This window comes from Peromyscus leucopus, chromosome 20 (genome assembly GCF_004664715.2).
Source record: "Peromyscus leucopus breed LL Stock chromosome 20, UCI_PerLeu_2.1, whole genome shotgun sequence".
Classification (NCBI taxonomy): Eukaryota; Metazoa; Chordata; class Mammalia; order Rodentia; family Cricetidae; genus Peromyscus; species Peromyscus leucopus.
Window position 1 is genome coordinate 33,277,579 of NC_051080.1, and position 20,449 is coordinate 33,298,027.

General features: G+C 56.5%; 2 protein-coding genes across 2 annotated transcripts; both read right to left on the reverse strand.

Annotated features, from left to right (window-relative positions):
• Positions 1 to 1,191: 1,191 nt before the first annotated feature.
• Positions 1,192 to 11,158, reverse strand: Dgat1 (diacylglycerol O-acyltransferase 1). Its single transcript, XM_028870950.2, has 17 exons — positions 10,729 to 11,158; positions 5,149 to 5,236; positions 3,823 to 3,863; positions 3,646 to 3,731; positions 3,511 to 3,563; positions 3,277 to 3,382; positions 3,027 to 3,134; positions 2,869 to 2,943; positions 2,673 to 2,776; positions 2,544 to 2,582; positions 2,424 to 2,465; positions 2,304 to 2,348; positions 2,115 to 2,227; positions 1,975 to 2,040; positions 1,803 to 1,890; positions 1,647 to 1,709; positions 1,192 to 1,564 (listed from the first exon to the last, which is right to left on the reverse strand). The coding sequence occupies exons 1-17, from the start codon at positions 10,947 to 10,949 to the stop codon at positions 1,412 to 1,414; spliced, it is 1,491 nt and encodes a 496-aa protein (XP_028726783.1). The 5' UTR covers positions 10,950 to 11,158; the 3' UTR covers positions 1,192 to 1,411.
• A 3,143-nt stretch (positions 11,159 to 14,301) lies between these two features.
• Scrt1 (scratch family transcriptional repressor 1) lies at positions 14,302 to 20,239 on the reverse strand. Its single transcript, XM_028870959.2, has 2 exons — positions 19,709 to 20,239; positions 14,302 to 17,787 (listed from the first exon to the last, which is right to left on the reverse strand). Exons 1-2 carry the CDS (start codon positions 19,821 to 19,823, stop codon positions 16,856 to 16,858), a joined length of 1,047 nt encoding a protein of 348 aa, XP_028726792.1. The 5' UTR covers positions 19,824 to 20,239; the 3' UTR covers positions 14,302 to 16,855.
• Between the last annotated feature and the right edge of the window lie 210 nt (positions 20,240 to 20,449).

A 20,449-nucleotide genomic window follows, 5' to 3' on the forward strand; every position in this document is an offset into this window, starting at 1 on the left:
GGTGGGGGGAGTTGTTCAAAACAGGGTTTCTCTGTGCAGTCCTGGAACTTACTCACAGAGATCCACCTGCCTCTACCTCCCAAGTGCTGGAATTAAAGGCGTGCGCCACCACCTGGCTCACAGCTTTTTCTGATGCATGTTGTGGGCCGTACCTCTCCCCCATCCTGAGATGTATCCATTCACATGTTCTACATGGGCATGCTGGACCTATTGGCAGAGCCAGGTTCCCATGTCTATCAGGTCTGGACCAGTTCTGAACTTGTTGCTGATGTCTCCTTGGAATGTGAAGACAAGAGGTGGAAATGGCCTCACAGGTGGCCTGAGGCAGCTGAGATCACACTGCCTAGCATTAGACACCTACCTAACTGCAGGTTCAAGTCTGCAGCCTGGCAGTTGATAAGCACTAACCTGTTAAGGCAAAGATGAGACCCTGGATTGCCAATGGGACTCTCCTGTGAAAGTCCTCTGTCCAGTATGGCAGGTACCAGCACTTGGGAGTAACGTATCCCTCTGTTTGGAGAAGAGTAGGCCAACCCAGGCAAGTCTGCCCCTGTGTAGCACAGCCTACAGCCACTAGGCCAACTTGTTGAGCAGCCTGATCCCAGGGAGTTAAGAGAGATTCAAGGTACAGCGTATATAATTCCTGCACCCCAGGCAGTCAGTATACAGAGTCCTCTCCATGACTGCCCTGCCTCTAGAAATGGAGGTCTAGATTCCTACCAGTGGCCCTGTGGATCAGGGTGCTTGCCTGGAGTCCGACATCAACACAAGTAAACCCTGAACCCTGCATGTCATCTCTTAAACCAGACTCCTCACAAGGGTTCTAGACAGTACAGCCAGCCTGCCACAGGGTCGTCCTCTATCGAGTGCACACAGCTCTGAGCCCTGGTCCTGCACGCATTAATAGGGCAGGCCAAGAACTCACTAGGCTTTCATGAGCAGTAACGTTGCTCAGCCACTGTTCTTGAGCCACCACTGCGTGTGGCTGCCTACTGTGTCCTGTTGTGCAACTGAACAACTTTGTCCGCATATTCCATGAGATTGTAAAGTAGATGGAAACCATGTGACCCAAATCTTTCCAGCACTATACCCTTAGCCAGAGCTGAGAACGTCAGTCCCTGAAGCAGGGGCTGCACAGCACACATGGGTATAGGTCCTCCTCAGCAGCTTCCACAACCCCAGTAGGCTGAGGAAGGTTTTTAGACAGCACTTTATTGATACCCTCTGCCCCTGGTCAGCACAGATTCCCAAGCACTGGCTTATATTAGCTAGACTCAGGTGCCATCCCCAAGAGCAGGAGTGGGCCCCATAGGGGCAGAGAGGCCTCCCAGATTAGGAGGAGTGTGCAGGCAGCCAGGAACCCCTCCAAACTCCCGGCCCAGGTCAGAAAGGGCTGGCCCTTGGCGGTATCTCAGGCCCCTGTTGGGGCATCATAGTTGAGCACGTAGTAATCGTGAACATACATGAGCACAGCCACTGGTTGCCCAATGATGAGTGTCACCCACACAGCTGCATTGCCGTAGTTCCCTTGGAAGAAGCGGCCCACAATCCAGGCCAGTGGGATCTGCGGACACAACGAGACTACACTCAGGTGGGGCACGGCACAGACAGAGGCTACAGGAAACAAGCTGTGCAGAGTTGCTCACCTGAGCCATCATGGCTGTGAATGCCCAGAGGCGGAACATGCGCAGGGGAATGCTCACTAGGTACTAGAGTATGGGGGGGGACAAGAGAGGTCAGTGTTTCAGCTGGTGGCTACAGCCCTGCCCAGAGATGATGTGGGGTGTGCTCAGAGCACTCACCTCATGGAAGAAGGCTGAGGCCAGAAATACCCCTGTCCTGGCCATCCATTTGTTGCTGCCCAGTCGGAGCAAAGGTTTGTAGAAGTGTCTGCAGAGCAAGAAGCCATAGGCTGAGGCGCCAATGCCATGGCTGCTCCACAGCCACACTCCACAGGTGCACACCACCACCTACCTGCTGCACCACTTATGCACGGGGATGTTCCAGTTCTGCCAGAAGTAGGTGACAGACTCGGCATTCCTTGGGGTCAAGAAGCAATGAGATCAGCGGAGCATGTCCTGACCTACCCACATCCCCAGAGACACACCACTCACCACCAGTCCCGGTAGAACTCGCGGTCTCCAAACTGCATGAGCTCCGCCACGGCATTCAGGCAGGAGTGGAAAAGCCAGTAGAAGAAGATAAGCCAGATGAGATGGTTGGGAACCTGGGGGAGACAGTGCCAGGTTGCAGATTTCCCACTTCTCCCTCACACCCATCCCACTGGAGCCTCTGCCACTCACCGCCAGCTTCAAGAGACGCTCAATGATACGTGAATAGTCCATATCCTGTGGAGACAGGCTGCCTCAGCTGGCTGTATCATCTCCCCTGTCCACCCCCACCACAGTGGAACCTAACCTTACCTTGAAGGGCTTCATGGAGTTCTGGATAGTAGGGACCATCCACTGCAAAGGAAAGTACCACATTCATTTCCCTCAGCTACGCTAAGCCCTACCATACACCCAGTCAGTCACGCCACGTACCTGTTGGATCAGCCCCACTTGAAGCTGGGTGAAAAAGAGCTGGGGGAAGAACACAGCAGTAGGCTGAGACTTGAGTTGCACGCATACCCCAAGCCCTGCCCATACCAGCCCTCAAGGCCCAAACCTTACCATCTCAAGAACCCGTCGTAGCAGAAAGCGCTTTCGTATTCGTGGGGACCGAGGAAAGTTGAGTTCATAACACAAAGTAGGAGCAAAAATGAAGTAGTAGAGATCTAGAAGGCAAGGGTGGGCGCTAGGACTACACAGCCCTGAGCCTGACTTACAGCCCTGCCTCAGAGAGAGCCCCAACTCCACAGGTCCTCACCTCGGTAGTTGAGGTTGTCTGGGTAGCTCACAGTGTGCTCAGCAGCAGCCCCACTGGCTTTCTTCCCTGCAGAAACTGCCGGCAGAGCAAGACAGCAGGGTGAGCCATGCAGCCCAGGCTCGGTCCTACAGGCAAATCCTGTCCTGACAGCCTCTTACCAGCTTTGGCCTTGACTCTTCGCTGGCGGCACCATAAGTTGACATCACGGTAGGAAAAGAGCTTGAGGAAGATGATGGAGTATGATGCCAGAGCAAACACAGAACCCACTGCAAGATAGGTGGATCAGCCATGTCTGCCCATACACCATGGTTAAGACAGGAAAGGTAGGCTCAGCCGTGACCAACCACATCCCATGAATAGCCTGGGGTCAGCTCAGCATGGGCTGGGATGGTTGGGATGCAGACACACCTGGAGTGATGGACTCAACCAGTAAGGCCACAGCTGCTGGGAAGCAGATGATGGTAGCCAGGTTGACCACGTGTAGCAGCAGCCCCATCTGCTCTGTCAGGGCACCCTGGAGAGGGAGAGAGCATCAGTCAGGTCCCCTGCCCTGGGAGGGACTGTCAGGCCCAGTAGGACCAGCCTATCACCAGTAGGCCACCAGTGACTGCAGCAAGGGGGGATGGGCACCACTCCACTTACCACTGCCAGGTGCTTCTCAATCTGAAATGCAGCCACAGGAAAGATGTTGGATACTGAGGACAGAGCATCACAGGACAGGCTCAGGCCCTGGCCAGCCTATCCCCCACCCATGGCCCTTCTTGGAGTGCAGCTCACCAATAACCAGGCACGGGGCAGGCCAGCTGTAGGGGTCCTTCAGAAACAGAGACACCACCTGGATGGGATCTACCAGGATGCCATACCTGGGGGTGGGGCAATGGGGGCCTGAGTAGAGGTGGGCCTCACGGCCTGAGCAGGCAGGGGAGAGATAAGGGGCCTGGAAAAAGTACTCACTTGATGAGGTTCTCTAAAAATAACCTGGCATTACTCAGGATCTGCAAGAGACAATCAGGAGGGTTCAACCCCAGTGGTGCTAACACAGCCGACCTGATCCCAGCACCTCTGACACTTAGCCTTGCCCAGGGTACTGGTCCCTTCAGTGCCTAGTTAAGAGCCTAGAGGCTACAAGCAGGCCCTGAGGACAGAACAAGCAGCAGAAAGACCCATCAAAACAGAAAAGATCAGGGGTGGGTTTTTCTGTACTGGAGTCAGCTACTCTAACAATACTCAAAGCTCCAAGAGTGTGGCCCAGTGTAGCTCATCTAAGGACTAAGCCTCTGGATTTTAGCCTGAAACTCAGTGTTTGATCTCCATCCTCGTCCATCTCACAAGCACCAGACCCAGGCCTGGAGCCACCAACCTGGCCAACTACCCAAACTGATGGAGGCACTGGCCAATACTGACAGGGAAACACTGGTGAGGTTCTTTGCCTGGATGATCAAAGAAGGTACCATGGAGGTGGTACAGCTAACCAAGGCCTAAACCTCTGTCCAGGGGAAGGTGCTGAAAGCTTCAGAAACCTTTCAGGGCACAATAGGGTAGAGACTCTTCCACACTGGATAGCCAAAGAAGCCATGCCTAAAGCAGGAGCAAACTCTTCTGGGCAAGGGCAATAGGTATCAGACCATATCTAAGTGTTAGACTCTGGGTGAAGATAGCCCTTTGCCCCTGACCCACCCATCAGGCTGTCCCTTTGAGCCTTGGACCCAAAGGCTTCTAGGGTGGAGATGCACAGCCCCAGTAGGAAGCAGGCCCTAGAGGCAATAGGCTTGGACATGGCATAGCACCCCAACCACCTATACCCAAAGCTCAAGGAAAGGGACTAGGAAGACCTACAAAGCAGTGGCTGGTTCTGCCCATATGGCATAGGACATACATCCTCAAGATTTTATCCATACTTTTCTAGGGAGGCCACAGAGTGCCCCCTCCTCAGCCTCTCAGCCTCCCAGCTTCAAGAGCAACCAATACTCCTCTCCATCTCCCTGCTCTCCCATATCACACCTACACAGCCAAGGGGACCTGAGGCACTGCCAGAGGATTCAAGACACTCATCACTCATCGTCCCTACTACCACTGAGCCTCCACAGAGCTAGCCTGGGATCCAAGAGAAAGCCAGTGTAGCCGCTGCAAGGACCACCCCTGCTTCCTCCCAACCAGCCTAGAGCTAGCAGCTACATGGAGCTAGCCTTCAGAGGGCAGAGCCTGTACCCAGGGCAAGGGCACCCTGGAAGGTTCTACCACACCTGGCCTCAGTGAGTCCGCTCCCACATTCCTACTCACCAGCATCACCACACACCAATTCAGGATGCCACGGTAATTGCTGAAACCACTGTCTGAGCTGAACAAAGAATCTTGTAGACGATGGCACCTAGCAAAAAGGAGACAGGACCCTGCCCAGTAAGCAATAACCAGTAGGACAGGGATAAACACACTGTGACCCACTCCTGCCCCAGGTGTCTTTTCTACCTAGAGTCCATTATCCATTTACAAACAGGAAGAGGAGCCAGGTAAGGCCATTCTAGTGGCTATATAGCTCCTGGAGGAAAAGGCTCAGAACTACCCAGAGGCCTTTCCCTCTAGGCAGCAGAAAACGTTCATCACAGGCAGAAGAAGCTAAATGGGTCTCCATGGAGTTTGAGCTCCAGAAATCTCCAACTGCAACCATGCTCTTGGGCCACAAAGATAATCCCACCTGGGTATGTGTGGACCTATGGGGACCTACCAAGTACTGCTGGGACAGAACAAGGTGGAGTCTACCTTGCCCAATCTGCCCATCCGACCTACCACATCACTCATGGAGGAATTCCCACCATGGCTAGGAAAAGCATTCTCCCTATATTTAAGACACATAGGCCCAGCGTAATAGTTGGCCAAGTGGCCCGCCTTAATGTACCTTTCTGAGGAGCAGTGATTTGGCCCTCTCTACTCATGTTAAGTTCTGTGTCCCTGCCTTGGTTCAGGGGCCATGAGGCAACTACTTGGGCCTGATGACAGGGAAGGCCCCAGAAGTAGGCTCCTTCCTACCCATGAAAGCTCTCACCCAGTGATGGGATGCAGGACACCCAAATAGACACTGCTTGTCAAGAACTATACCAGGCCTGGCAGAGGAGCACTGTGTGACTAAGATAAGGCCCAGGTTCAGCTCCTGGCAAAGACGACAGGAACATCCCAGAGCCCTAGTCCAGTAACTAATGCCCTCACTCTCACCAACTGTGGCTCCACCTTGCCCTCCAGCTGCTGTGCCACCAGGAAGCCACACACAATTGAGCAAGACCTAGCTTTTGTAAGCAAAGAGGCCAGGGCCTCCCCTTCCCTCTCACCACATACACCTCTACCCTGGGGCATCTGAGGAGAAGGAGCAGGCCAGGAAACCTACTATAGGTGCTGTCCCACAGATGCCCTTTTAGGGCTGACCTTGCCTCATCATAATAAGGGGCAAGCCCTAGCTTTCGTTAGGGTTGGAAGTCTGACAGCCTTCTCCAGAAGAGGGTCAAAGAGGCTGAGGGGCAATAGCAACAAGCCCAATCTTTGCTATCAAAGACTGATATCTTTTTCTTTCTTCGTGACAGAGTTTCTCTGTGTACAGTACTGGCTGTCCTGGAACTCTCTATGTAGAGCAGGCTGGCCTCGAACTCACAGAGATCCACCTGCCTCCTGAGTACTGGGATTAAAGATGTGTGTCACCACCGCCAGGCTCAAGACTGAGAACTACCCCCCACCCCTCAAAAAAAAAGCCTGGCAGTGGTGGCGCACTCCTTTAATCCCAGCACTCAGGAGGCAGAGAAAGGTGGATCTCTGAGTTTGAGGCCAGCTTGGTCTGTAGAGTGAGATCCGAAGCAGCCAGAACTATATCGAGAAACCCTAACTCTTTAAAAAGAAACAGCCAGGCAGATCTCTGTGAGTTCGAGGCCAGCCTGGACTACCAAGTGAGTTCCAGGAAAGGCGCAAAGCTACACAGGGAAACCCTGTCTTGAAAAACCAAAAATAAATAAATAAATAAATAAATAAATAAATAAATAAATAAATAAATAAATAAATGAATGAATGAAAAGAAACAGATCTACTTGGCACCTAGTCTCATCTACACTAGCTCCTGGTTAGTAGGAGAGCAGTCATATCCCTCTTACGGTCCATGCCATGCTACAGCACCAAAGTAAGACAGTTCCACCCTATTTCGAGCCCAACTCCACTCCCAATTGTCCATTTCCTCAGGACTAGTCTTCCAGCATCTACACACTAGGCCCATGTGATAGAAGCCATATGATATGACTGTGGTCCCTACAGACTGTGGTCCCCTTTTCTCCACCAATCTGCCCCTGCCTTCTGATTGCTGCCCTTGTTTCGGGTGTACCCCCAAACTGATTTCACTGGCTTGATGAGGCTATCCTTAAGAGGCAACACCAGCCAGGCGGTGGTGGCGCACGCCTTTAATCCCAGCACTCGGGAGGCTGAGGCAGGTGGATCTCTGTGAGTTGGGGCCAGCCTGGTCTACAAAGTGAGGTCCAGGAAAGGCGCAAAGCTACACAGAGAAACTCTGTCTTGGAAAAAAAAAAAAGAGAGAGGCAACACCATTAGATAGATAGATAGATAGATAGATAGATAGATAGATAGATAGATAGATAGATAGATAGATAAAATGAAGAGGCAACATCATGAGAAGAGCAGGAAGGCACCTCTGGGTCTGTCCACTAGACCTTCCCACGAGTCCCCTCCCCCAAGCTGAAGACCTGTGCTTTCAGCACAACTGTCCCAAAGCCTCCTGGCCCCAAAACCTCATGGCTGGCCTCCATGCCACAACCCACCAAGTACTGCTTGCACATAACCAAAGCTGTTTCACAAGACTGACCTCTCTCCCCTTTGAGTAACCAAGGAGACCATGCTGCTTTTTCTGTGGCCATCTCCAGAATGAAGACAGAAGTGGAGAATGGGTCCCCCTTTTCAGAGCTGACAGTAATCAGACAATCTTTGTTTTATTTTGTTTTAGGAGACATGGTCTGTGTAGTCCAGGCTGGCCTTGATGACCCTCCTTCCTTAATCTCCCAAGTGCTGGTATTACAAACATGTGCCACCACACTGGATGCTTGCCTGGTTTAGCAGACAATGTCTTAAGAGCTTATTTTTAGGTTCCTTCTGTTGGGCTTCTAATTCCTTCCTTAACTGTCCACACCAATGTCTCAGGTCCCTCTAGGGACTGCCCATCAGCATCCTGAAGGCAGCATTCCCACTGCCCCACCTCCACTCATGCTACTCCCTCCCTTCATAGATGAGAGACACTTGTCCCAGGAGAGGAAGCCCCCGCCCACCAATGCCTGCAAAGGTCCAAGCTTGCCACTGTAACCAGAAGCAAGTGGGCTGAAGGGCAGGCTGCAGAAATGGCCAGAAGGAAAAAGAGGAGCTGCCATGATCACAGCTGTTTGTGCCACCCTCTCACCTACTGAAGGGCCTGCCCATGTCCTGTGCCTTCCAGCTGTTCCACGCTCACTCCCTGAGGCCAAAAGGACACAGGACAGCTGGCCATCTCTCCTATATCACGCAGAGCAAGGACAGCTAGCATTCTCTCCTACCTCTCCTTCAACCACACAAAAGCATTGTAAGACATGCCCATCCTCACACACGTCAAGGTCTGCACTACACTCAAAGGAGCAAGCTCCAAGTATGGACTGCACCTAGGGACCACAGCTCAGGTCCAACGGCAAACAGAAAGAGAAGGGAACAGAATGCTAGCTCCTCTTCCAGCTGACACCTGGCACTTCCTCTGTGCTGCCCTCTGGGCCAAGCCCTGGGGTACAAGATGGTTGGAGTAAGCTCCTCATAATTCCCAGACCCTACTAGAGATGTGCAAAAGACAGGGACAAATACTCTGGGGAAAACCCACCACTATAAGGTCTTGCCTTGGGTGCACAGGAATGTGTATAATCTGGGAAGATGAGTAGCAACAGAACTTACAGCCTCACCTTGCCACAGGGTAGGAAAAAGGAGCTGACATCAAGAACCCGACTCAATGGCCCAGCTTAAAGTGAGCAGGAAGTATATAAGGAAGGGGAGGACACAGACGCTCAGGAGTCAAGAGGAAGAGAGAGAGAAAAGCCGCGCTGCCAAGAGCAACAACAGAGGGAGAAGGAGTTGGCAAGTGACCAGTGGCAAAGGGTGAGCTGCAGGCCAACTCCAAGAGGGCAGTCAGAGCTGACCCACCAACAGCAGGCATGGGGTACAGCACCTCAACTAGGAGGCCCTGTGGCACCCCAAATGGGAATGAGGTCCACAAGGGGATAACAAGCTTCCCACCCCATCTCTTCAGTCTATCATCCATTTATGGGGAGGGGATCACAGCAGAGACTCCACACACATACATATTTCCTAGCTTTGCACAAACCTCACACCAGAGGACACAGAAAAAGTTGTCATCATCCAAAGATGTGACTGCTCTCTCTTGCCTATCCCACAACAGATCTCACATAAAAAGATACTATTCCCACCCCTCTAGAGATCATACTAGCAAAATTCCTGACTCCTAAAGGGAAGGGCAATGAGGGTAGTCAGCATAGGGAATTCTAGAACCCTTAACATCTTTTCAGATGAAGCTGGGCATGACACCTTTAATCCTACCACTTGGGAGGCAGAAACAGGTGGATCTCTGATCAAGGCCAGCCTGGTCTATGGAGCTAGTTCCGGCCAACCAGGGCTACATGGAGAAACGTTGTTTGTTTGAAATAAAATAGAGAGAGAAATCAACATCTCAGATGGAAAGTGGGAAGCGAACCTCTCTCAAGAGCAGCTTTGAATTACAGAAAACCACCATCCCTCTTAGGAGGACCAGTCTCCTCCCACACTGTGCCTTCATGGCCTTCTTACCTGACCTTTGTCCACAATGTGCCATGCCTGCCTCATGATGAAGTTATCTTATCTCCCAGGTGAACTGTGAACACCCAAGGGCAGTTGGGGGGCCCCTTCCCACAGTGCCCACTGGACAAAGACTCCGTTGATACCAACAGAACAAGTCTTTGCCAGCCTAGCTTTCCACTTCCTCCTAGCCCCTCAGCTACTTCCTAACCCAGAGCTACTAAAGGGTTCCATGATGAACACCTGGAAGACCCTCGGGGCCAGCTTGGAGGAAGCAGTCAATGCTGCCAAAGAACATGGTGCATTCCCATATCTTATAGTCAGTCATTCAGCTAAGCAGGGCCTCTCCCATAGGTGTGTCCAGACCAAATCTCTCTCCAGTACTCCAACCAAGGGATGAAAGTCTCACAGAGTCAGCTCCGTCCCTATGGCCTGCAGTCATTCTGGTAACATCAGCAGGGCTTCAGGCCCTCCTACTTACAGGAAGACGGGTGAATAAGCCGTGCAGCCACTTGGTTAGTACAAGAAAACTTCCTGTACTGTCCCCTCCCTGGGCAAATGCCTGTTCCCCTCTCCTGGGACAGGCTTGTGTCCTCTGGAGCCTCTAGCAGCCTTCTACCCACAGGACACCCCTCATAGTTCTGCAAAAGTAACTCTGCATCATAACCCTCCCCCGAAAACATCTCCTTCCATAGAAGGCGGCCCATTCACCACCAACCCCCAGTGCTCTAGACTTCCTCCTACCCACCCCTCAGAAAGAACCTCAAGGGACCTGCCTCAAGGTATACTTCCCTAAGCAATCTGGAAAAGGGGCTGCTACCTACTCCTCTGCCCGGGCTCCCGGGCTCGCTACTCGAACCCCACCTGGGTGACCTTGGCAAGTGACCCTCTCCCCAAAGCCTGTGTCCCCGTGTAGCCCAAGGGGACCCCCAGACTCGGGACTCGCAAAGCTGTGGCCACCTTTTAAGAACTGGGAGCGTCGCTGGGGAGATCAGATGTAGGGGTCGGGCGCTCCGCTACCTCAGCTCCCAGTGGCCGTCGCCCACGTCGGTGTGTCTGTCTTTGTCCGGGGTCGAAGCTGGAGCCGGAGCCGGCGCGTCACCCCCGGCACCCAAGTCGGGGCCCATAGCCGCGTCTCGCACCTCCTCTTCGGCCGCCACGGGCCCGCCGCCTCCCTGGCCGGAGACCCGCGAGCCAGTCCTCCGACGCCGAGAGCCACCCGCGCCTCCGCGGTCGCCCATGGCCTTGGCTCGCACCTCGTCGCGGCCCAGTCGCGGCCCGCCGGCTTGCAGCGCCTGGAACCCGCCGCCCCGCCTCTGGACCCTGAGTAACGGCCTCCGCCGCCGCCCCCTGCCGGCCTCCGTAGCCGGCGCAGGCCACCACTACCTCTGCGACGGGGAACCCGTGCGCCGCTGCGGAGCAGATGCCTGGCGGCGGCGACGCCTGAGAGTCCATTTGTAGTCCCGAGCCCAGCGGGGGCGGGGCCTGAGTGAAGACGCGGCGCCCCCTGGGAATTGCGGAACCGGGCGCGGAGCCTCCTGGGAGTTGAAGGCACCGTGAGTCCACGGCGCACAGCACTCTGGGAGCTCTGCAGTCACAGGCGGGCTGGAGCGAGTTTGCACGCAGTTGGGCTGCGAACTTCGGTGGAGCTGGTCCAAGGCTCTGTCTCTCTGGAACGAGGTGGACGGCACCGGCTCCCGGCTCCCTGGCAGCTGCGCACTTCCCCTGACCTCTTGCCTGTCCCTTGTCCCACTTCTGTAAATACATAATTTCGTCATCCCTCTACCCAGCAGCGGTTTGGGTGTGGGTCATTTATGAAACTGCGTTGCAGTGACGTCTTGCTGCCCCAGACCCGTGTTTCTGCGCACTACCGGCAGAGCTAACAGCCCTGGCACAGTCGTTCTCCGAGAGATCCCTAGCTGCTAGTCAGGAACCGCTTTAAATGGACCTTGAAGAATATACCCGGTCAAAGGATCAAGCTGGAGAAATAACCAGACTCATATCACAGCAAGTCTGTGCAACCGCCCGGTTGTTTGTTAAATGAAGCAACTCATTAATCACCATGGCCTCTTCCTCCACCGCCCCACACTCCAACCCACATCCCGGTCGCGGGCCTGACATTCAACCTTCCTGGATTAGGCATCACAGTGCCTACATCTGATTTCCTTCAGAAACGCTATAAGGACCAAGGTGAATAGTAATGTGCTCTTCTGTGGATACCAGAACCAAGAAGCACCTCTATAGGGCGAGCAAGTGCTCACCCCGGGGATGGTAGCCTCCCCTACAGCCACCAGCCTTCCTATTGGAATCATCCCACTTCAGTAGTATCCACTGACTCCTCTCTCCGTGCCGCATACCATAATGAGCAACCGAGGCTACCTTGCAGTTGTCTTCGTGTAGTGTGCAGAGAAAGGCAGCCCCAGGCATGAACTTTTGTGGATCAGAGCCAATCTGATCTACTCAGTCTCCTAGAACATTCCTTTGTTGCTGGCCCAGCATGCCTTTCAGCTGGGCTTGGGCAAGGCAGGGCTTGGTCTTTGTGAATACTGACCCTAAAAGGAGACAGAGTGAAAGAAAATGTCTCCTTGAGAATCGAAAGTGTGAGGATGAGTCATGTGAACTCTGCCATCCCTCCCCTACCTCCCCATGTCAGTAAATGTGAGGCCTCCATGTGTTCCTGGGATAGCACTCTGGCTACAACAACTTCTAGTATGAAACCAGAAACTAAAAGTGTGAGGTTGAGGCTCAGGCTGCCTCTCCAGCCAGAGATGAATTCACACCATCTGACAGAATGCAAAGATCTCCTTGGAGGTAGCTATTCATTGACATCCAGGCTTAAAGCTGTCAGCCTGCAAGAGTCCATGGGAGTGAAGGGACCAGAGGATGGACCACAGTCATCAGAAATGATGGTCCTGTGGAGACCTGTGGCAAAAAGTTGGGACCTATATCAGAGTACCAGGCCTGACTCAAGGAGAAAAGACTGGAATGGATGACTGAGAGGGGGAATTACCTGATGCAGACTGCTTCACTATCAAAACCTAGGGTGAAGTATGACCCAGGATGCCAGGAGAAAAGAAAGGTTACAGGTGATATTGGCTGGGAATAAAGGTGTGAATGGAAGAATCGGAAAGGAAATCATGGTGCAGATCTTCCCGGCTGGAAGTGGCCACACAAGGGGTTTGGGCCTTGGAGTAAGGAGCTTTTGCGAGCCTGAGAGAGTAAGAGGCCAGGAGGGTTTTGGGGAAGTTTACAAACAGCTTGAGACTGACCCCAGCACCCTGGGGCCACAAGCAGGCCAAGGAAACCGGCTGGGGAGAGTTTACAGCGGTGGACAAGTAGGCTCATCTCAGCCCTCCGAGGAAGGAAGCTGTTCCCACCCTTCTGGGCCAGCACCCTAAAAGAACAGCAACAACCAAGACACACTGTGGAGTCCTCTAGGAAGCAGGCAGATAAGAGACTTTCTTGCACGTCTCTGCTGCCTGACAAAGTGGCGTTCGGGTGCGCGGAACGAGACAGAGCTATGTAAAGGCGCTTCAGCCTTCCACAAGCTCTTTTGCTTCAGGTTCCTCTTTTTGCAAATCGGAAATGATCTCTTCCCAGGCACCGCTAAGATCCTTCCGCGGGGAGCCTGGCTAACAACTTCTGGTGCCAGGTGTGCCTTCGCTCCCGCTGTCCAAGCTTCCCAGCGTGTGCCCTCCCCCATGGCAATATTCTTCTCCCAGCTGCTGACCCATGGTCCATGACTTGCTTGCAGGTACATCTCTCCCTTTTCACCCCTGGATGGAACCTGGCCCCTGCTCTTGCTAGGATGTGGGCAGCTGTGCCGGCTCCGACCTAAGATTGACCTAGTTTGGCCACATGTACGCCAAGTGTTTGAGACACTCAAGTCACACCTGCTCACCTGCTTGCCGGGAGTCATCGCTACTTGAACCCTCTGCTGCCTCCACCGCCTGTCCCTGTGGATCTCTCTTACCTCCTATTTCCTCTAGTCACCTTGTCTACAATCGGAGGGCTCTGGGTGGCTGCCGAAGTGCCTGTGCCCGCCCCCCCCCCCCGGACTCCTCACGCTGTACTGCTAACAGTACAGGAGCACAGTCCCACAGTTTCGTGATTGAGAGCAGCAGGCCTCCAAGGGAGGGACTGGACTCTGAAGCCTCTGCTGTCCCATTTCCTCCATCACCATCTCAGAGGATTACCCAGAGCTGCTGATGCAGCTGCAGAAGTACTAAGGAGAACAGAGTGGAGGCATTCCAGGCCAGGGGACTGCAACCCCCGCGGTGTATTTCAGCCATTCCAGGTCAGCTTGGGCAGGACCTGACTTTGGGCTAGAGGCCCAGAAGCTATGAGCGCCCTGAATACCTGAGACAGAGTAGATTCCCATGTCCCAGGGGAATTGTCCAATGGCTTGGCCTTCAGACAGGTGCTCCCCTGGTCCAGCTAGGACCCTCTCCAGTAAGAGAAAAGCCAAGGCCAGTGCTTCACTGGGGATTCCCAGCACTGGGTCTGAGCCTTCAGAACCGGGAATTCTCCCTTTAGACACCCTCAGATACCCCTAGCAGCACCCCAACAGGACACGTCAGTCAACACTCCAAATTCTATCAAGAGTGGCATTTATTCTCCTCGTGGAGGTGCGGCGCTCCGAGGAGCTGGTGCTATTGTGCTTAGGAAGGAGGTCTGTCCGTCCGTCCGTCTGTCCGGCCGGCCCGGCCCCAAACGGGGGCGGAAGAGGGACACGGCCCGAGTAAAAATCCCAGCCTGTTGCGGGCCAGGAGTATGTACAAGGTGGCGGGGCGCAGGCGAGGGGGGGGGGCGGGGCGGGCCGGCAGCCACAACCCCCACCCGAGGGCCCCCCGCACCTCGGGCCCTACTTGTAGAATCAGTACAAAATAGGTGCTACCTAAACGTTCCTTCTACCTGAATTCGCTAAAGTCGGTTATTGTGCTGCTTAGTTATGGGGGGGCGGGAGGGGGCCCATGGCTTTCCACGGCGGCAGGGCGTGGGCGAAGCGGGAGATCCTGGCGGGCCCACAGCCCTTCCAGCCTCGTATCTCCATAGGTAGGTAGACAGGAGTAAGGAGTGGGGCAGGGGTGGGCGCCTCTGTGTGCGTGTGCATGCGGCACAGGCTGGCAGGCCCAGGCTAGGAACTGTGGGCGTTGCGCCAGGTGGAGTAAGGGGCTTGGATATGGGCACTGCTATGCTAGGCCTGCGGGTCCGCACCAGGAGGGTAGCCAAGCTTGGTGCTGTGGTGAGGCTGGCCATACCATATACTCCAGTTTGTTGCACCTTAGCGGCACAGAGACAGCAGGGCCTCGTATCTCAGGGAATCAGAAAGTGGGTACCTGTATGGGTGGCCCTGGAGAAGCCGGCCCTGAGACCCTGGGACCGGTCCAATTTGAGCTGGGAACATAAGGCCCAAGTCAAAGGCAGAGCCTGACTACATCCAGCATAAACGAGGAACTGAGGTGGGTAGGAGAGGCCATATGGGACCGGGGGATCCAGCCCTCTGCAACTGCCTTCCACCCAGGCCTAAACCCATGCTTGTTGGGCCCCTGTCACTGACAGGCACCTCCCCGAAGGTTGCCACATCTCTGAAGGATTCAGGAATGGGCCTGGCAAATCGTAGGTACCCAATGACGGGTCGGTGGGTGGTGAAGGACTGACAGGCTGTGGTTGATACCATTCCATTCCAGCCTCTGGAACTATGACGCCTGCCGGGCTCTGCCCTGGGGTAGGGAATGGGGAAAGAAAGTCTGCGTGGCCGGCCCCGCGCAGCATCCCTGATCTAGGGGCCTATGGGATGGGGAGGGCAGGGGATACCTGATTCTCAGTAACTCTAGAGGCTGCGGCAGCTTCACATGCAGTGCGCATTATTGCTCTATAGTCTGCATCGGACTAACTAAGAGGAAGGGGGAGCGGGCAGCCCCGGGAAGGGTTGGGAAGAAGGGTGGGACCTGCATGCAGTGATGTCACAAAGGCGGCGGCCAATGGGGCGGGCCCTTGGGGTAGGGTCACCGCCGAGGCTTTGGCATAGACGGGTGAAAGTTGGCAACCGAGTGGGGGCGGGGCCTGGGCCTCCGGGAAAGGGCCGGCCTCTGTGAGGCAAAGCTCAGGGGCAGAGGAAGTGGTCCTGGACAACCTAAGCCCCGGGCGTCGGCGGGAAGAATGAGGGTTCGGCGCCCCCTCCCTGACCCGAGTGCAATCCGTTCATAAATAAAACGTATAAATACAGAAAGAAAGAAACCCGACGCGTCCGCAACCCCCCCAGGGGGCTTTACCCGCAAAGCAAATACAGAGGTGTGTAGAGGGCAGTGGCACGCCAGCCTGCCGGCCCGGGTATCCGTCCTCCAACACCCGAAGCCTGGGGAGCGAGGGAGGGGGCCCCGGGGCAGGGTGGGATCGGGGTCTGAGTAGGTCGGATAAGTTCATGCGATTCCGATATGCGTCATTATTATTCGTTATAGAGGACAGAGCCCCGGAAGCCGGGCTGGAAGAATTCGGATTTGGCAGAGGATGCGAGGCGAGGGTAGGAGGGAGGCTCGGACTGAGGCCCCAGAAAGAACCCGAGGGAGAGGGTTGCCGCCGTCCGCGCCCCTCCCCATCCCCAAATCGTCTAGCACTCCCGGGAGGTCTGCAAAGCCTGTGGAACAGAACGCCTCTGTGGCCCGCCTGCTCTCCTGCTCCTCCTCCGGCCAGCTGCCCGGGTGGAGCTGACTCCCTGGACGCCGGGCTGAAGGCTTGGCCTGGAAGGCTTGGGAAGGGGTGGGGAAGACCTGAGTCTCTGCAACGCGATCCAGGGGCGCGGAGGAGGGAGGAGGGCGCTCCTTACCTCACCTCACCCCTGTCTTCAGAGACCCAACTAAGAGATGAGGTTCGGTTCTGGGTCTAAGTCGACCCTATTGCTGGGAGAAAGCCTGGGGCACCCTGGAGGAGAGGGGAGGGGTTTCGGGGTGGGTCTCCCCTCGGGACCCTATTGCTTGAAGGGGCTGGCAAGGCTCCTGGCGAGCGGGGCAGGGTGGGGCCGGCTCCCTACCCCTATTGCTGTGAGGAGGGGCCCGCCCTCCAGCCCCTCCGCCCGGACGCCAGCGGAGACTTCCCTGGGGGGCCCGTATTGCTAAGAGCCGACCTGGCTGGCGGAGGCCCCGTGGCCCTAGGCTTGAACCGGGCTGAGCTGCGGCGGCGCAGGGGTTGCGGGGCCGCCGGCGCCGCCCTTGAAGCAGGCTGACTCGTAGTGCTTGTTGAGATAAGACTTGAGCGCGAAGCTCTTCTTGCAGCGCTTGCACTGGAAGTGCTTGAAGGCGGAGTGCGTCTGCATGTGTGCGCGCAGGTTGGAGCGGTCTGCGAAGGCCTTGCCGCAGTGCGCACAGCCGAAGGGTTTCTCGCCCGTGTGGGAGCGCATATGGCCCTGCAGCAGCCAGGGCCGCGAGAAGGCTTTGCCGCACACGCCGCACTTGTGGCGCAGATCGTGCGTGAGCAGGTGCATAGCCATGGCCGGCATGGACACGTACACCTTGCCACACGTCGGGCAACGCCTTGCCAGCTGGCTGTCCAAGCTGCGGTGCGTTTGCTTGTGGCGGCTCAGGTTCGACGACGTGGCGTAAGTTTTGCCGCACTCGCCGCACGCATGCCGGCCACCAGCGCCCGTGGCTCCTGGCCCCGCACGAGCCTCGGTGCCCGCCCCCACGCGCGTACCGCCCCGACTAGCAGACCCTGATCCAGAGCCTCGCGTGCCCGGCCCACCCCCACCTCCAGTGTCGCTGTCAGGGGCCGCCACCGAGGCTGTGGAGGGGGCCGCGGCAGCGTTGGCATTAGCAGCCTTACGGCGTGAGCGCCCGTCGGTGATGAAGAAGGCGTCAGCCGCGTAGCCTTCGCTGACCGCCGCGTCGCCGTTGATGTAGCCGCCGGCAGCAGTAGCCAGCTCCGGGCGAGGGGTGGGCGGCGGGGCTGAGCCAGAGGCCGCGGGACCCAGCTCTCCGCGCACAGCCGCAGCGTACATAGGCTCCGGGGATGGCCCTTTGAGCAACGCCGCCTCAGCGTCGCCATCGTAGACAGACGCAGGCCCCACGTAGTCACTGAGGTATCCTGCAGGCGGAGGCGGACAGACAGACAGCGGGAGGGGAACGGAGCAGCGGGCAAGACACACGCAAAGCGGGCGGCAGGAGACCGAGGAGACACAGCGGGAGACGTTGGGGTCCGGAAGGAAGGCGCACAAGGATTAGGACAAAGGAGAGAAGGGGCCGGGGACCACAGGGCAGAGAGGATGGAGATCGCGGGGAGGGGAAGAGAGGAGAGAAGAGAGACAGCGGAGGATGAGACAGGGCCGGGCAGGGCTCCTCCCCCGCCGCCCAAGCGCCCCGCCCCCGCGCGGGGAGGAGAGAGAGAGACAGAGAGAGAGATGCATCTTCGGGCGCGGCTGCCCCCCTTCAGCGAGCCTCAAGGTCAGGGGGGAGGGGCGGCGCTCCTCTCTTCCTCCTCCCCCTTCCCCTCCCCCTCGGGTTCTCCCCACTTCAGCAGTTTTCCCTGATTATGCAACACACTGCAGACCCGCCGCGCACAAAGCCAGGGCCTCCAGCCCCAGAGACCCCGACGGTCTTTCCTCTTCGGGGTCCCCGGGGCCTTCTGTAGGGCCCCAGTAGCTGCTTCCAGACCCGATGCTGTCCTTCTGGTTCCCGAGGTGTGCCAGCAAAACCCTAGCTAGGCAGCATCTCTCTCTGGCCGTCAGCAGTACTTCTCTGTCATCTCCCATCTCGCTGACCGCTCACTGGACTTGATCCCCTACCCTGGCAGCTTGAACGCATTTACCTCTACCCACTACTTTCCATTATCCTGGGTCCTACACTCTCTTCTCCCCATGGCCTAACACTTCTGGGGACCTTCTCAAGGCCCCCCAACTGGGCACTAGGAAGACTGCCAGGGCATCCACTCGGGGACACATTAATAGAGGCAAGCTGCAGGTGGACACTGTTTATACCAGTAACTGCAGTTGTTCCCCAAGTACAAGGTGGATCTCACAATCTCGGAATCATAAAAGCATTACCCTTCACAATGCAGGCTCCAGCTCTTTCAGGGTTACACGTAGGCTCTCAGAAATCATCAGGCCTGGTGTCCTCTCACAGGGTATTGCTCGCCACTGACCCTAGCACGGGCACTCGCCTCCCACATATGCAGGGTCACATATGCAGCCATCCAGACACACTCTCAGTCACATGGTGCACAGCGGCCTCGGTGTCACGTGGTCTCATGTAGTGGCACACAGGCAGGCACACACACACAGGGTCACACACAAGCGCACAAAGTCACATGGCCACACGCAGTCACATGGGCCCACACAGGCTTATGCTCTTGCAGGTCACACTTGCTCTGCCACCCCACACTGCTGGCACGCCTGTCCCCCTTGCCTGCATGCTAACAGTTGTCCTTGAACTTGGGCATCCTTACACAAAGAGCCTCCCCTGACTCCAATACCTTGGCTTCCCTTGCTCACCTCTTCCTCCCTAATCCTGAGTCCAGGGAAGATACTGCTGTTGCCTCTTCTGGTACCTAGGCCCTGACAGGTGGGTGGCCCTGCCAGATCCCATGCCTACTCCCTAGAGCGTCCAGCATTCCCTAGATGGCCCTAGCAAGGGGCTTTGAAGGTACAGCCAAAGAAAAGTGAAGCAGATCCAGATTTCTGGGTGTGGGTTTGCATGTGCCCATATAAGTGGGGTCTTGTTATGCCAGCAGGTGTCTGTGCGGCAGTGTGTGGGTCAGTGTGTGCCTGTAGTGCTGCTTGTTCCTGATCCCCTCTGTCCTACCTCTCCTGTACCCACACTCTGCCCAACCTTGGAGGCTGTCTGGCCTCACTCTGCTCCCCTTTCCTCAGCCTTCATTCTCGGTTCCAGCCTCGGGCTGCTTCCGCTGGAGCTACCTCCCCTCCTACCCCGCCACTCCACCCCCACACTCTGGCCACCCACCCCTTCCAGCAAAACCCTGGGCCCTGCCCCAGCTGCAGTCCAGAGCGCACCTTTATCCTGCAGTCGCACTCCCAGATCGCTGCGGGCGCGCCCGTAGGAGCTGTCGAGGTCTGCCGAAGAGAATGTGTCAAGTTTGACCTTCTTAACCAGGAAGGACCTGGGCATGATTCCTGCGGGGCTCCGGCAGTGAGGGCCTGTAGAGCCGGGGCTCGGGGGGACTACGTCCGCGGCGAGGCCCCGTCACCATCCGAGGAGCGGTGGAAGCAGTACTGTCCCCAGTCTGGCCTGTGGATGCTGCTGGGCGAGTGTGATCCTCTCTCTTCTTTCTGCCCTGCGTCTCCTCTTCTTCCCCTCCGGATCCCTCCTCTCTCTTTCTCTCTCTTTCCTTCCTTCCTTCCTTCCTCCTCTTCTCTTCTTTTCTCTTCTTTCCTTCCTTCCTTCCCTCCTCTGGTCCCGGCTTCCCAGCCCGCAGTGCCGCCCCTGGACAGGCGGGGGAGGAGGCTGGGGGGGGGCGGAGAGGGGGGGAGCGGCTCCGTCCCGGGCCCGGAGGCTGCGAATGGGTGCAGGGCTGGCCCGGCCCCACGGCCCCCTTCCCTCCCCCCCCCGCCGCGGCGGCGGAGCCTCAGTCAGCGGCGCCCCATGCCCCCGGGGGCGGCAGCGCCGGGCCAAGAGAACACGACAGTGGCAGCGGCAGGAGCACCAGCAAGCTTCAGCACCGCGGCCAGCGCTGGCTTAGGGCAGCACCGCGGCCAGCGCCCGGGCGCGCTCAGCTGGCGCTGGCGGAGAGGGGC

Excerpts from the sequence above, each read along its gene's own strand:
- Dgat1 (XM_028870950.2), bottom strand. The coding sequence starts at position 10,949 with ATGGGCGACCGCGGAGGCGCGGGTGGCTCTCGGCGTCGGAGGACTGGC. Across the intron at positions 2,583-2,672 it reads TACGACGGGTTCTTGAGATG|CTCTTTTTCACCCAGCTTCA; the intron begins GTAAGGTTTGGG and ends TTCTTCCCCCAG. Across the intron at positions 1,891-1,974 it reads GTGCATAAGTGGTGCAGCAG|ACACTTCTACAAACCTTTGC; the intron begins GTAGGTGGTGGT and ends CTTGCTCTGCAG.
- Scrt1 (XM_028870959.2), bottom strand. The coding sequence starts at position 19,823 with ATGCCCAGGTCCTTCCTGGTTAAGAAGGTCAAACTTGACACATTCTCT. Across the intron at positions 17,788-19,708 it reads AGTGCGACTGCAGGATAAAG|GATACCTCAGTGACTACGTG; the intron begins GTGCGCTCTGGA and ends CTCCGCCTGCAG.